Source organism: Musa acuminata, chromosome BXJ2-8 (genome assembly GCF_036884655.1).
Source record: "Musa acuminata AAA Group cultivar baxijiao chromosome BXJ2-8, Cavendish_Baxijiao_AAA, whole genome shotgun sequence".
NCBI lineage: Eukaryota > Viridiplantae > Streptophyta > Magnoliopsida > Zingiberales > Musaceae > Musa > Musa acuminata.
Window position 1 is genome coordinate 46,235,016 of NC_088345.1, and position 13,613 is coordinate 46,248,628.

Sequence of the window (13,613 nt, forward strand, 5' to 3'; positions counted from 1 at the left end):
AATTATTCCCATCCTCAATTTCCATCCACTTTCTATGTCATCAAATGATCCTGTAATCTTCTTTTCCCTCCAGTCTCGTCTCTCCACCCATGGTAAGTGTATTCGGATTCTGGTTTCGCCATAACCACTTTCTTATCTCTTGCTTTTTCTATAATAAATTAATAATATCAGTTAATTTACCAATTTTGGTGACGTCGTGCTTGACGTCGCCGTTATCTCTATATGAACTCCGTCGTCGCCGCCAAGAGTATCTTTGGAGGAACACGATAAAGACGAGGCAAGAGCGGATTACGCTGGGATGCCTACCACGATGATAGCTTACGTCGAACAGCAACGGCGCCTCGTGTCTGACGGCGATGCGGAGCCCAGCGACGGCGGCGACGCCGGCCAGGAGAACATCGGCGCGCTCGATGTCGCCGCCGCCGCCGCTGCCGGAGACATCGCCCTCGCTGCGCGGGACTTCGGCGGGATGGTCTTCATTCCGCCTGCAACCCTTCTCCGGCCGTCCACGACAGACGACGTTGTCCGCGCCGTCTGCGTCGCTAGGCGCTCGTCCCGACTTACCGTCGCCGCCCGCGGCAACGGCCACTCTGTCGGCGGCCAGGCCATGGCTAGGGGCGGCGTCGTGCTCGACATGCGCGATCTCGGGCCCCCCATGGAGCTAGTCCGGTGCGGGGGCGTTGCCGCAGACGTCCCCGCGGGGGCGCTGTGGGAGGAGGTCCTGGAGTGGGGCGTCCGGAACCATGGGATGGCGCCGACGTCGTGGACGGACTACCTGGGGCTCACCGTCGGCGGGACCCTCTCGAACGGGGGGATCGGCGGCCAGGCCTTCCGGCACGGCCCGCAGGTGGCCAACGTGGCGGAGCTGGAGGTAGTCACCGGCGATGGCGAGCGGCGTGTCTGCTCGCCCTCGTTGTGCTCTGATCTCTTCTTCGCGGCCCTCGGCGGGCTCGGCCAGTTCGGCGTCATCACCCGCGCCCGAATCCCTCTCGTCCCCGCCCCCAAAATGGTGAGCGACCGCCGATCCGTTACTCTCTTATATCCCTCGTTCAGAGCGTCCTTTCTTTTGATATGCTTTCTGAACCGTCCATTGTCATTTCGATGCAGGTGAGGTGGATAAGGGTGGTTTACAAAGGATTCGAGGAGTACGCGGGGGACGCTGAGTGGCTAGTGACTCGGGCTGACTCGGAAGCGTTCGACTACGTGGAGGGTTTCGCCTTCGTGAACGACGTCTCCGACCCGGTGAACGGGTGGGGATCTGTGGCGATCCTTCCCGGCTCGGTCTTTGACCCGGCGAAAATCCCGGCGGAGTCGGAGCCTGTCCTCTACTGCCTCGAGCTAGCGCTCCACCACAACCACCGCGGGGCGGCGGGCGTGGACGAGGTGGGTAATCTCGCCCATCTTCCCAGGTGCATACGGACACACACCACGTATCTCTCCAGAGCCATCGTCGCGAATACAACGAAAGCGCGCACCTATACAACTCTTCGTCCCCGTCGAGCAGTATCTCTCTCCCGTTGGAACTCCTGACCCCAACCTGCTCGCCTTAATGCCCATCCGGAAGTCAATTAGGGTGGTGTCTCGTTTCGATCTCTCGTAATTAAGACTAGTGGCTCACACCGACTGGTCTCGGGCGATATTTTGCGTACAAAAAGGGGGTGGCTGCTGTAGCTGTTGATGGCCGTGGGGTAGCACTGTTTGCCGCCGTCCGGAATTACTTTGCCCCCCTTTTTAATCTTTGTATATGCTTTTGGCAGCGGGCGAAGGAGATGATGTGGCCGCTGCGGTACATGCGGGGTCTGGTGTTCGCGGCGGACGTGAGCTACGTGGACTTCCTGTCGCGGGTGGGGCGGTCGGAGGAGGAGGCGCGGGCGAACGGGACTTGGGCCACGCCGCACCCGTGGCTCAACATCCTCGTCTCCTCGTCGGACATCGCCGACTTCGACCGCACCGTCTTCAAGCGCATTCTCAGGAGGGGCGTCGGCGGGCCCATGCTCGTGTACCCGTTGCTCCGGAGCAAGTTAATGCACTACTTTCCTTTCTTTACTTTTTCCCTGGGTCTGAGTAGATTTGGGTGGGAGGGGAGTACCGAGGACTCGGTTGCGATTTCCGGGCAGTAACATACTTCTGCCGCCCCCCTCGCGGGTGGCCCAGCGAAACAGCTATGCTAGCGTCTATAATGAATGGCTTGTTTTCTTCTTGATGATGATGAAGGTGGGACCCGCGGATGTCGGTGGCCGTGCCGGAGAGCGAGGTGTTCTACCTGGTGGCGCTGCTCCGGTTCATCGCGCCGCGGGAGGGGGACGCCGCGTTGGAGGAAGCGGTGGCGCAGAACCGGGAAATCATCGGCTGCTGCCGGAGTAAGGGCTACGATTTCAAGGTCTACATCCCCCGTTACGAGAGCGAGGCCGATTGGGCCCGGCACTTCGGGAGGGACTGGGCGCGGTTCGTGGAGCGGAAGAGGCGATACGATCCCATCGCGATCCTCGCTCCCGGGCAGACGATCTTCGCCCGGGCCGAGCCTCCCGCCGCCGCTCCCTAATGGAGGCGGTGGTGACGGCTCCGAGGCTGGCAGATCATGATGATGCTGGGAAGACGGAAGGAAATAAATGCTGGAAAAGAGACGAATAAAAAAAGAAAATAAAAAGGAAATAGTTAGTGGCAAGCTGAGACCGGTGGTGGGGATAGTTAGGTTGGTGGTTGTCATTGGATAATGATTCGCTTTTTCTTTTTTTTTTTTTCTTAACCCTTTGATAAAAAGTAAAAGAATTGTACAGGTGGCATTTTTCTGTTAGTCCACTTCTGATTGATATGTATCTGTAAAGAACTTTTTCTATTCATTATTCATATTATATTATTTAATATATATATATATTTAATATTTAATATTATATTATTAAATTATTTATCAAAATTATGTTAAAAGTATGAGATAAAAGCCCCTCGAAAAACTTAAATTAATGAAATATTTGGCCTATTCGAAAAGTAGTTAAGGTTGAAATTTTCTTCTTGAGTTTAAAGATAAAAAAAGATTTCTCATAAAAAAAAATTTATAGAGCTACACGATATCACTAAGTAAAAGATTAATATTAAGGATCAGAGTGTTACAATTATTGGATAACGACTCATATTAATACTGGATATCATCAAGTGTCACTGCGACTAATTATCATGTTGTTGTCGAGTCATCATCCCATAATCGTCAAGTTGTTATCACTAGATGTAAGGATTTAGTTAAGCATTGATAGGATGAATATAACATGTCATTGAATTGATGGGGATGAGATTTCTAAAGATTAAAATATCTAATAAGAATTAGAATGATAGTAATTCAATTTTATGAATAAAGGATGCATACTTCCATGAGAGAGAACGAAATCCTATATGATCCAATGGGGAGAGAATAAATGCATGATCGAGCCACAAAGCAGTCTGTGAAACCCGCACAGGCGTACTCTTCCACGCACTGCAGCTACCTCGAAGCGATGGCCTCTTCATTGCAAGCTCGACCAATCTGCGGGACTTCAACTGCCTCGACCACTGAAGCTGGCATTAATGCCCATAAAAGACTCGGTATCATTGCTCCTCGCTGGAGCCGCTATGATTCTGGATCAGCTTATCGCCAGCATTAATGCTCTCTTTAAAGACTGTTGATGCATGCTCCGGCTTCGCCGCCGTCGCCCCTTTGGGCTCATCGTTGGCGAAACTTAATGAAGCAAGTTGGAAGCCAGCGCGAGGTTTCCGCTCCTCGGTCATCTTCCTCGTTATACTTTTCTCTCCTTTTGTTCTTTGCCATTTTATTTCTTGCCAATGTAATAATATATTCCGTATGCCCATCAAGACTTCGTCGGTTTGTTCTTTGTACATCAAGACAAGATTTCATCTAATTTAGATGAAATCTCGTGATTCCTGTGTTGTGTATGTTGTTATCGATGATAAGTTTATCAGATGAGAATTTAAAAGTATTAATGATAATCTGCATATGTTTTGTTACATATTTCTATTCGAGTTTCTCATCATATGTCTGATAGACTTTGAGATTGCAGCTAAAGCATTATTAGATCAAAACAATGTGTCTCATCATTTCCATTATCCATCGATGGAAGGAAAAATGTTGCGTAAAGCTGAAAAGATGTAATGATTGATCCAAGGTCCATACTTGTATAATTATCCAATGATTCTTTTTGACACAACATATATTTCTTATCATCATACAGTCCCGAAGGATCTTTTCAACAACACATCGTTCATCTCTCAATTTCATAAAGAAATATCTCCTCGTAAAATAATAGGGGAAAAACTCTTATTTTCTCATTTCAAGAGGTCATGGAACTCCTGCTCTCTCTCTCTCTCTCTCTCTCTCTCTCTCTCTTTCTCTATCATTAGACTAATAATCTTCAGGAACTCGGAGGCAACAAGCTTCAAAATTTATTTGGATTTCTAAAGATAATCTCATTGGAGTATAAGAAATTATGGAAAGAACTTTTGTTAATGATAGACATCTCGAAAATTATGATTTGATTATTTTAAAAATAATTTATGTATTCCTAAATCTTGGTGGGAGAGCAAGATGTGAAAAAATACTTTAAATACTACTAAAATTTTCTTTAATGGATCAAAAAAAGATGCGAGAATATATATGAGAAATTTTTTAGACTTAAGTAAGAGAGTTTATAAGAAAATTTTTATAGTCAAGAGTTTTAAATATGAAGAATTTAATTTTCTTCATGAATATAGATAGAAAAAGAAACATAACATCGAGAGTATGATGCAAACCTAAATAGAAATTGAATATCATATGAATATTTTTAATTAAATAATAAGGAAAAAAGAAATTTTATATATATATATATATATATATATATATATATATATATATATATATATATATATATATATATATATATATATATATATATATATATATATATATATATATATATATATATATATATACTCTCTGGAAGAGTTGGGTGGTCTCTACATGTGCATAATACAAAATATGTGTTGGGTTGGCACTAAACTATAAACTGATACATCACAAGTGATTGTTTTTATAGATGCATAATAAAAGAGAAACAAAGGGAGCTCACCCAACTGTTCCTGAGAGAGATGTCATTTACAAATCCTGTGGATGCTATGCCTCCCACGAAAAGATGAAACATTTGCACAAAGGTTTGGTAATTTAGAATCATTATGAAATGAATGACAGAACAAATGGAATTTGGAAAGATAGCAAGATTGACCTCCATACACTTCTCACAAATTAATTTACTTGAGGCAAAAGAACAAGTCGAGGAAGCAATGACCCAAAGACACTGCACTCAGAGAATACCTTGATGTAAAATGAAAAACAAAATCTATATATCAACAATAAAGATTAAATAAAAAAAAGTCGTCGATGTCACATTGTTCGATAATTTTTCTACGCAACAAAATATAAAGAATAAAATTCTTTCTTAAGCTTACCTAAATCCAAATCCAACTTCTTTAACCTTTCACATAAATCTTAAAGATTTTTTCTCTTAGCTTCTCACTTAATCTACTAGAAAAAAAAAAAAAACCTTAAGAGCCTTTACTACCATAAGATAAAAAATAATATATATATATATATATATATATATTTATTTATTTATTTATTTATATGAACATGATCAGTCTGGACTTTTTCTTATAGCATCAAGAGAAATATTTCGGAATGATTTTAAGATATGGTCACCATATCTCCTGATAGGAGAGAGACTTAACCAAGTGATGATCTTTTAAGCTTGTAGTGGCTTCAGGCAGTATGAACTGCTGTAAAAGATCTCCATCCCGAATGGAATCCCAAATCTGTAGCTTTGTGAATCTAAGGTACATACTTGGGTTGTCGTTATCGACAGTAACGAGGGCTTAGCCAGCTATTTAACTCCTAATATTCCTTACAATTAGCTTGTCCTTGGTGAATGCTTTATTACCGAGGTGCACATGACCTAACAAGTAATATGGCGTGTGAGCCACAAGGAAGACTTGGAAGGGTTGCTGAGGCAACACGAGCTGTTTGAATGGTTGGTGCAAGATGCCGGGATGCTGCTTTAATGGCTGCTTAATTGAGCTTAGGACACAGCATTCGCGTAGCATCTCTGCTGTTATTTGGTGTGCAAGTCTAATCGATTCCTCTTCGACCATTCGCAGTAAATTTCGTCGATGAAATGTTTTGGAACTGTCGGGCACAACTATGTCGATCCAAAGTCTTGAGAAAGAAGGTAGAGAGAACATGATCCGAGCATAGCGTCCTCTATTACATGCCCGGTCCCTCGATTCACAAAGCTTGCTTGCACTGCATGGTTTTCTTGAAACAGACCAAGCCATTAATTCCAATTTATGAGATTCTCATAAATAATGTTTCTTCAATCAAGGGAGGAAAAGAATATTCCCCATCTATTCCTCATTCTGAAGTGAGTTTAAATGGTGTCATCGACTTACATCTTCTAGCAAAAAAATTATTATTTTTTCCCATAATGTTAAAAGTAATATGGCTCGACAATACATTGATATCAATTTGATTAATCGATTAGGGTTAGAAAGAGTTCACTTACTTATGATTTATGTGGCAATAATATTAGTGCAGGATTGGTAAGTTGGAGATCAAGTTTCCTTGCATGACTTTTTCCTCTGATTTCTGGGCCCGAACTAACATAATGATCGATTCTGCCACATACTATCGTGGAAAGCAAGTTTTGGGACCAGCAACCTAATAATAATAATAATAATAATAATAAATATGGCTTCTTGAGCTTTCCCATGCCATCATACACTGCTTCATACGGATTACGAGCCATGCATGCATGCAGGCATGCATTCACATGTCAACGTGAGGATAAATCTGAGGGACAGCGGTCGTCCATCTTCCATTCAACCATCATTAGTTTGGAGGCGGAACCATAAAATGACAAAGGCATGTATAGTTCTTTCCTAATCATCGTCTCGTAGCTGCTTCATTAGCTATAATTAGTGGCTTTTGTTTTGCACGCTTGAGGTGAACTGCTCCCTCGTGGACAGCATTTTACATGCGTACTCATCCATAGATTATGATTTTACCGATGCATACATAAGCCCTTGTATATATATATATATATATATATATATATATATATATATATATATATATATATATATATATATATATATATATATATATATATATATGATGCGGTGGTACCGTGAGGCGAGAGTCACCATGTAAGATGCATCGAGCAGGCGCTTAAAGATGGTCTTCGTGGTCTAGGAAACCTGGTACCATATCACTGCCATTGCTACTTGAATGTGATAGGCAACGAGGGAGAGAGAAATGGGGAGGAGGCCTTGTTGCTCCAAGGAGGGACTCAACCGAGGAGCATGGTCTGCTTGCGAAGACAAGATCCTGTCTGACTACATTAAGACTCATGGCGAAGGTAAATGGAGAGACCTCCCAAAGAGGGCAGGTAAGTGTAGCCAAGCTTAAGATGTCGATTCAATCCATGTCTTGATCTGTGTTCCTGAGAGAGAAATGGGTTGTAGGGTTGAAGCGGTGTGGTAAGAGCTGCCGACTGCGGTGGCTGAACTACCTGAGGCCAGATATCAAGAGAGGTAACATCACGGAGGACGAAGAGAGTCTCATCATCAAGCTTCATAGGCTCCTCGGGAATAGGTAAGTGTTCCCTGAACATTCCGTGAACGTCCGAAACCTCGGTTGCAGGAAGCTACAATTTCGTGGTCCTGTTGTTCTCTTCGTGTAGATGGTCGCTCATTGCGGGCAGATTGCCGGGGAGAACGGACAATGAAATCAAGAACTACTGGAACACAAACTTAAGCAAGAAAATGACGCCCCCCCGGACTTGCATCAGGAGACCGGTCAAAGGGAAGGAGGCCAGGAAAGAGGAGTCACCGGAGGAGGTGAAGGCAGCGGGCGAGGCCAGTGCTGTGATTCGTACCAAGGCCGTGAGGTGCACCAAGGTCTATCTCCCGTCACCGCCGGATGACCCACCGACCCACCACGGCTCCAAACCTACCAACAATGGGAGCCCATCTTCGTCGGTCCCTCGAGACGCCTTCCCCTCCGGCTGGTTCTTCGAGGACTTCAACATGGAAGAACTGGTGCCCAGCTTTCAGGACGACTGTTTCTTACAGCTTAGGATGGACGAAGTACAAGACGGTGGCAACATGAACGGAATTGTTGGCGACGACTTGCTTTGGTTCTGCGACGCCGTGCACCAAGATTTCAGAGTAAGTACCGATCGCCCAGAACTGCAAGTAGCCGCTGAGATTGGTACATTAGCTTCGCTGATAGATTCGGTAGAGAACGGGAAAGCAAACGGTGGTGCCAGGCACATGGTTTCACGGAGCTGAACCCTCTGGGTTTTCCGGCCTACATCTGATGCACGTAGCCACGCTTGCTTCCGTTCATGTAATAATACTCACCACCCTCAAGAACTTCTACCTAGAGAGAGAGAGAGAGAGAGAGAGAGAGAGAGAGAAAGAGAAATAAAGTCGTTGTCTTTTTCATGATTCGGACACAATTTCTAGATGTAAGTGTAGTCAGCTTCTATTGTGAAGGAAGCATCGTCACATATAAATGTAGTAGCAGAGTAATATCAGACCAAGATGTAAAACAAAAAAGAAAATTTAAGGTAGAAATAAATATTTTATTCGATTTCAGGATCTTAGAACTCTGATTCTAACTTGGGTGCTCGGTTTGGCGTCTTGTAGGTGATCGTTTCTAGAGAATGTATCAGTGGCAATCGGTTGATGGTTTTAACCACATCTTTTCCGTGCATCAATTTTTATTATAAAAAAATAAATAAAAAAACACATATAAATGTAATTATTTTAGTGTAACAAAGTCATATTAACCCAAGATTTCAAATAAAAAAATTAAATCTAAAATAAAAATTTTATTCAACTTCTCAAATTATTTATAACATCTTGGCCTATAGGATACCGATTCATAATGAATATCTTAACGGCTAACTATATTAAGATTATATAGTATTAATGTTAGATGTGGGTTAAACTTTTTTTTTTTTTTTGGAGTTGACAAAATAATCTACTTATTGATATCTATCCATTGATTCAACGTTGGAGGGCTTCTAGGATGTGGGTGAAACTTTTTTTTAGATAACAAAACGATCCACTCATCGGTGTTTTCCTATAATATTAATATTAGAGGGCTTCTAAATTGTGGGCCAAACCTTTTTTTTTTAAGACGACAAATCGATCCACTCATCTACATTTGCCCATCATCGAGGAGATGCGACTTGACATTGTCTCAATTATTTTTTATTTTATTCAATCGATTCAACTTTGATATGATATTAGAAGTCAAATAACGATGGTGAGTTTGAGTCTAACTTGACCAAGGTTAACATATATTAAATTTTATTTTATTTAAGGACATAAGATTTTTTTTTATTTTATTTTATTTAATCTCATACGTATAAATATTTTTAATAATATAAATCAAGCTAAGAACCCTCAACCACAACACATAAAACCCTCTTTAATTAAGGTATCGATTTTACATAATTAACAGAGAAATAGATGAGTGATGACAAAAATACTACGAACGTTCACTTACTCGAACAATGTAAAAAAGAGGTCAGTTTGTGTTAACTTCATCATCGTTCGATTTCGAGAGACTCAACTCTTTCAAATGCCTAACTTGACTTCTCGATAAGTGACACGAGCCCCAAAGGTTTGCTGATTCCAATCATGCAAAAAATAATGCAGCACAGGAAAATGAGATCACAATAATGTTTCCTTTCTCTTTGGGTTGTCAGTCTTAACGATCAATGATGTGATCAGCAAAAACGAGTGCCGTGATATGTTGCACGTGAGCTGCCAACAGGGCACACGAGAGCACCATTAATTCTACGTCCACGACCACGTGGCACTTTGCATGTTTTTTTAGGGACAACCTAACATATTTCAGAAATATGTTTACGTGTCAATTAAAAGATTTTGATAATACATCGTAAGATCATGAGCTTATAATTTACACAAAGATGTATGCTGAATCTTATAATCATCGTGAGTTAAACATCCAAAATCTTTCAGTAGATTTTTGTCAAAAATAATATTAATATTAACTAGATGATAGAAATTATCTATAAAGAAGATATTATGATACATAATAATGACACTGAAAAATTAAATTAAAGAGAAAGAAAAAAAACTCAGCTATTTACTTGTTTTCTTATTACTTGATCGGTTTTGAGAAATTAGCTTTAGGATAATAGAAGTTCGTTTATATTTATTGGCTCCTAAACTCTTCCAATCCAATGAAATAATTTGGATGGCTTGATTTTGTTTCACCAGTGAAGAAACATATAAGACTTGAATTCATATGATTAAAGAATAAAACTCATTTTGGTTCATTTATTTCTCATTTTTCCGGCAAAACGTAGCCCACAAACTTTTCCATGCGTGGAGACAAAAGTAGAGGCAATGTGTCACTTTTAGAGGCTAACATGTGTCCTTCGAACAGCGTGTCCTCACAAAAATGTGCTAACTCGAATTGAAAAGGAATTGATATCAAGAAATTTTCTATTTAAAATAAGAAAGATGAAACATCAATTCCATCATAAAAAAAAAGTTCAACGAATAATTGTTTTCTTCGATGTGAAGGATAATGAAAAATACAGAAAGAATGAGACTAGAAATAAAACATTACTGACCACATGTAATGGAAAATAAACACTAATTTGGCCACCATTGAACTGTATTTTTTTTTTAATTGTCACTTGTATTAATTAAAATTTTTGTTATCAGCTTTATTTTGAACGAATATTTCCCTCATTATATATTAATTATAATTCAAAATAATTACTAATAATTTAATATTTTGATAAAAAAAAATTATTATACATTTTAAAGTGTTCAAACACAAATAAAAAAACATTTTCATCAAAATGAGATGTAAATTCTGAAATGTTCAGAAAATGAAAAATCGAGAGCCATAAAATTGATTAATTAATGGCTCTTTAACAGCCATAAAATTAAATCATGTATTGAAGTAAATGAAACAACTAGAAAAACAATTCATATTCGATCAACTATATCATTAGAATGTATAAGAACATTGAGAAATAATAATAATATTATTTTTTTTTTTTAATATTAATATTAATATTACTAATAGAGTATCTCCATGGATTAGGTATTACAATCCTCATAATATTTGGCAGAGAGAGAGAGAGAGAGAGAGAGAGAGTTCACAATCAAAAGGAAAGTAACTCAAAAGGTCAGAGCTGTAAGATTATAATGCTGAAAGAAAGGTTATGTAATTACACATCTAAGATTCATTCATAGAGTTCTTTTCTATGAACCAAGAATCTCTACTTTTTCTCATTTAAATTCTGAAACATGATTCGTTTCCTGCAGCTAACTTCATGCATGATAAGGTCTGCTGGTTCTCCGTTAAAAGGTCACTCTCGCAGAACCGTAGAAGAAGAAGATGAACAGGCAGCAAAAACATGAGAATGCATGGCACTCGGCCACGTCTAAAGAAAAAAAGGGAATCAGCTGCATGAGTGATACTGACACTGGTGATGCAGTTTCTCGACGAAACTTTTTCTCAGACCCAATAATTCCACGGTGTTTGGGAAATTAAAGACACAGATGATGGAAAAGGTTAAAGATGCTGCCAATAATGTTGACGAGAGAAAGAACAGTGCAGGTAGTAAGACAGCTAAGGAGGACAGGAAAGAAAAGTGAGAGTGATGCAATTAGTCAACACGCAGACCCCACAAGATGTGGCTCGTTTCAGAGCATGTGTTTCTACTTTTTCTTTTCGTTTTGTTGCAGGATCTGCTTCGGATGGGACACTTGTCATCCCTGCGACTCCTCACACAAATCAATGAATGGCCTCTCGAAGAAGGAAAAGAGAAGTTTGCATGGCGAAGATGTTGGAGCGGCCGGCGAAGAAAGAGAAACAAGGACGAGAAATCTAATAATCATATTGGGTTGATCAGAGAAAGAGCGAAAGAAAGAGATTAATGTAATAAAATAGAAAAGTGAGCGACGGCCGTCTTTGACTTCAACCTGCTTTTCAAATTTATCATTATTCATCCTAAATTTATTACAATTATTCATTATTATTTTTTACCAATGATAAATTATGAAAATTGAGTCACAGTTTTTATCAACTAAATTATTTTATTTTTTTATTTTTTTTATAAAAAATAAAAAATAATATATTATTTTAAACTTCTCACTATAACTAACGCATTGTTATATATATATATATATATATATATATATATATATATATATATATATATATATATACAAATAATAGGTGGTTTTGTATTTTCTTTGATGCGTTGACAATTAGCTCAACGTGTGATTGAATTATTATAGGTAAAGTGATTTCTTCAATAATAGCTTAATAAATTACAATAATTTCGTTTTTAGCAATATATTCCTTCAAGATGAATTTAGAGATACTCAATGTATTCAATCTTATAATGTAAAATATAACGAGCTTCTTTCCATAATTCGAAACCTAATCTCAGTAGAAACAATCTTACTGCTAAATCAAAATCTATTCTCAAGAATGGCTGATGCTATGGATCATTTTCTTCCTTCCTTAAGTCATTATCTGAATTAATTGTTATCATTTTATTGAATCCTTGCGTGACGATAAAGATATAATAATAATAATAATAATAATAATAATAATAATAATAATAATAATAATAATAATAAATAATAATAATAATAATAATAATAATAATAATAATAATAATAATAATAACAATAACAATAACAATAATAATAATAATAATAATAATAATAATAATAATAATAATAATAATAATAATAATAATAATAATAATAATAATAATAATAATAATAATAATAATAATAATAATAACAATAATAATAACAATAATAATAATAATAATAATAATAATAATAATAATAATAATAATAATAATAATAATAATAATAATAATAATAATAATAATAATAATAATAATAATAATAATAATAATAATAATAATAATAATAATAATAATAATAATAATAATAATAATAATAATAATAATAATAATAATAATAATAATAATAATAATAATAATAATAATAATAATAATAATAATAATAATAATAATAATAATAATAATAATAATAATAATAATAATAATAATAATAATAATAATAATAATAATAATAATAATAATAATAATAATAATAATAATAATAATAATAATAATAATAATAATAATAATAATAATAATAATAATAATAATAATAATAATAATAATAATAATAATAATAATAATAATAATAATAATAATAATAATAATAATAATAATAATAATAATAATAATAATAATAATAATAATAATAATAATAATAATAATGGCGTTCTACAAAGCTAGCTAGGATGATGATGGTGTTCTTTATTTCAGGAGCTGATTGCCTGATACAAACAACATTAGCATCCTTATGAATTAATTGTCTTTTCTTTATTTCACGGTCAGTAAGAGGTGTTTGTCGTATGTTAAGATAAACTTGATGTTAAAATTGAAGACTACGAAAAGCATATCTACTATTTGAGGGTACAAATTAATTTCTTGGAGAAGCAT

At 37.7% G+C, this 13,613-nt stretch overlaps 2 protein-coding genes across 2 annotated transcripts; both read left to right on the forward strand.

The window, feature by feature from the left end:
- Window positions 1-243: 243 nt before the first annotated feature.
- Window positions 244-2,864, forward strand: LOC135619721 (cytokinin dehydrogenase 11-like). Its single transcript, XM_065121995.1, has 4 exons — window positions 244-1,009; window positions 1,108-1,383; window positions 1,758-2,020; window positions 2,215-2,864. Exons 1-4 carry the CDS (start codon window positions 299-301, stop codon window positions 2,540-2,542), a joined length of 1,578 nt encoding a protein of 525 aa, XP_064978067.1. The 5' UTR covers window positions 244-298; the 3' UTR covers window positions 2,543-2,864.
- Window positions 2,865-7,227: 4,363 nt separating this feature from the next.
- Window positions 7,228-8,525, forward strand: LOC135618377 (transcription factor MYB1-like). Its single transcript, XM_065119258.1, has 3 exons — window positions 7,228-7,463; window positions 7,540-7,669; window positions 7,758-8,525. The coding sequence occupies exons 1-3, from the start codon at window positions 7,331-7,333 to the stop codon at window positions 8,365-8,367; spliced, it is 873 nt and encodes a 290-aa protein (XP_064975330.1). The 5' UTR covers window positions 7,228-7,330; the 3' UTR covers window positions 8,368-8,525.
- The last annotated feature ends 5,088 nt before the right edge of the window (window positions 8,526-13,613 follow it).

Bases quoted from the DNA above. Each gene is read 5' to 3' on its own strand.
- LOC135618377 (XM_065119258.1), top strand. From the start codon at position 7,331: ATGGGGAGGAGGCCTTGTTGCTCCAAGGAGGGACTCAACCGAGGAGCA. The intron at 7,464-7,539 runs GTAAGTGTAGCC...AATGGGTTGTAG, and splicing joins AGACCTCCCAAAGAGGGCAG to GGTTGAAGCGGTGTGGTAAG. The intron at 7,670-7,757 runs GTAAGTGTTCCC...CTCTTCGTGTAG, and splicing joins CATAGGCTCCTCGGGAATAG to ATGGTCGCTCATTGCGGGCA.
- LOC135619721 (XM_065121995.1), top strand. From the start codon at position 299: ATGCCTACCACGATGATAGCTTACGTCGAACAGCAACGGCGCCTCGTG. The intron at 1,384-1,757 runs GTGGGTAATCTC...TGCTTTTGGCAG, and splicing joins GGGCGGCGGGCGTGGACGAG to CGGGCGAAGGAGATGATGTG. The intron at 2,021-2,214 runs GTTAATGCACTA...ATGATGATGAAG, and splicing joins TACCCGTTGCTCCGGAGCAA to GTGGGACCCGCGGATGTCGG.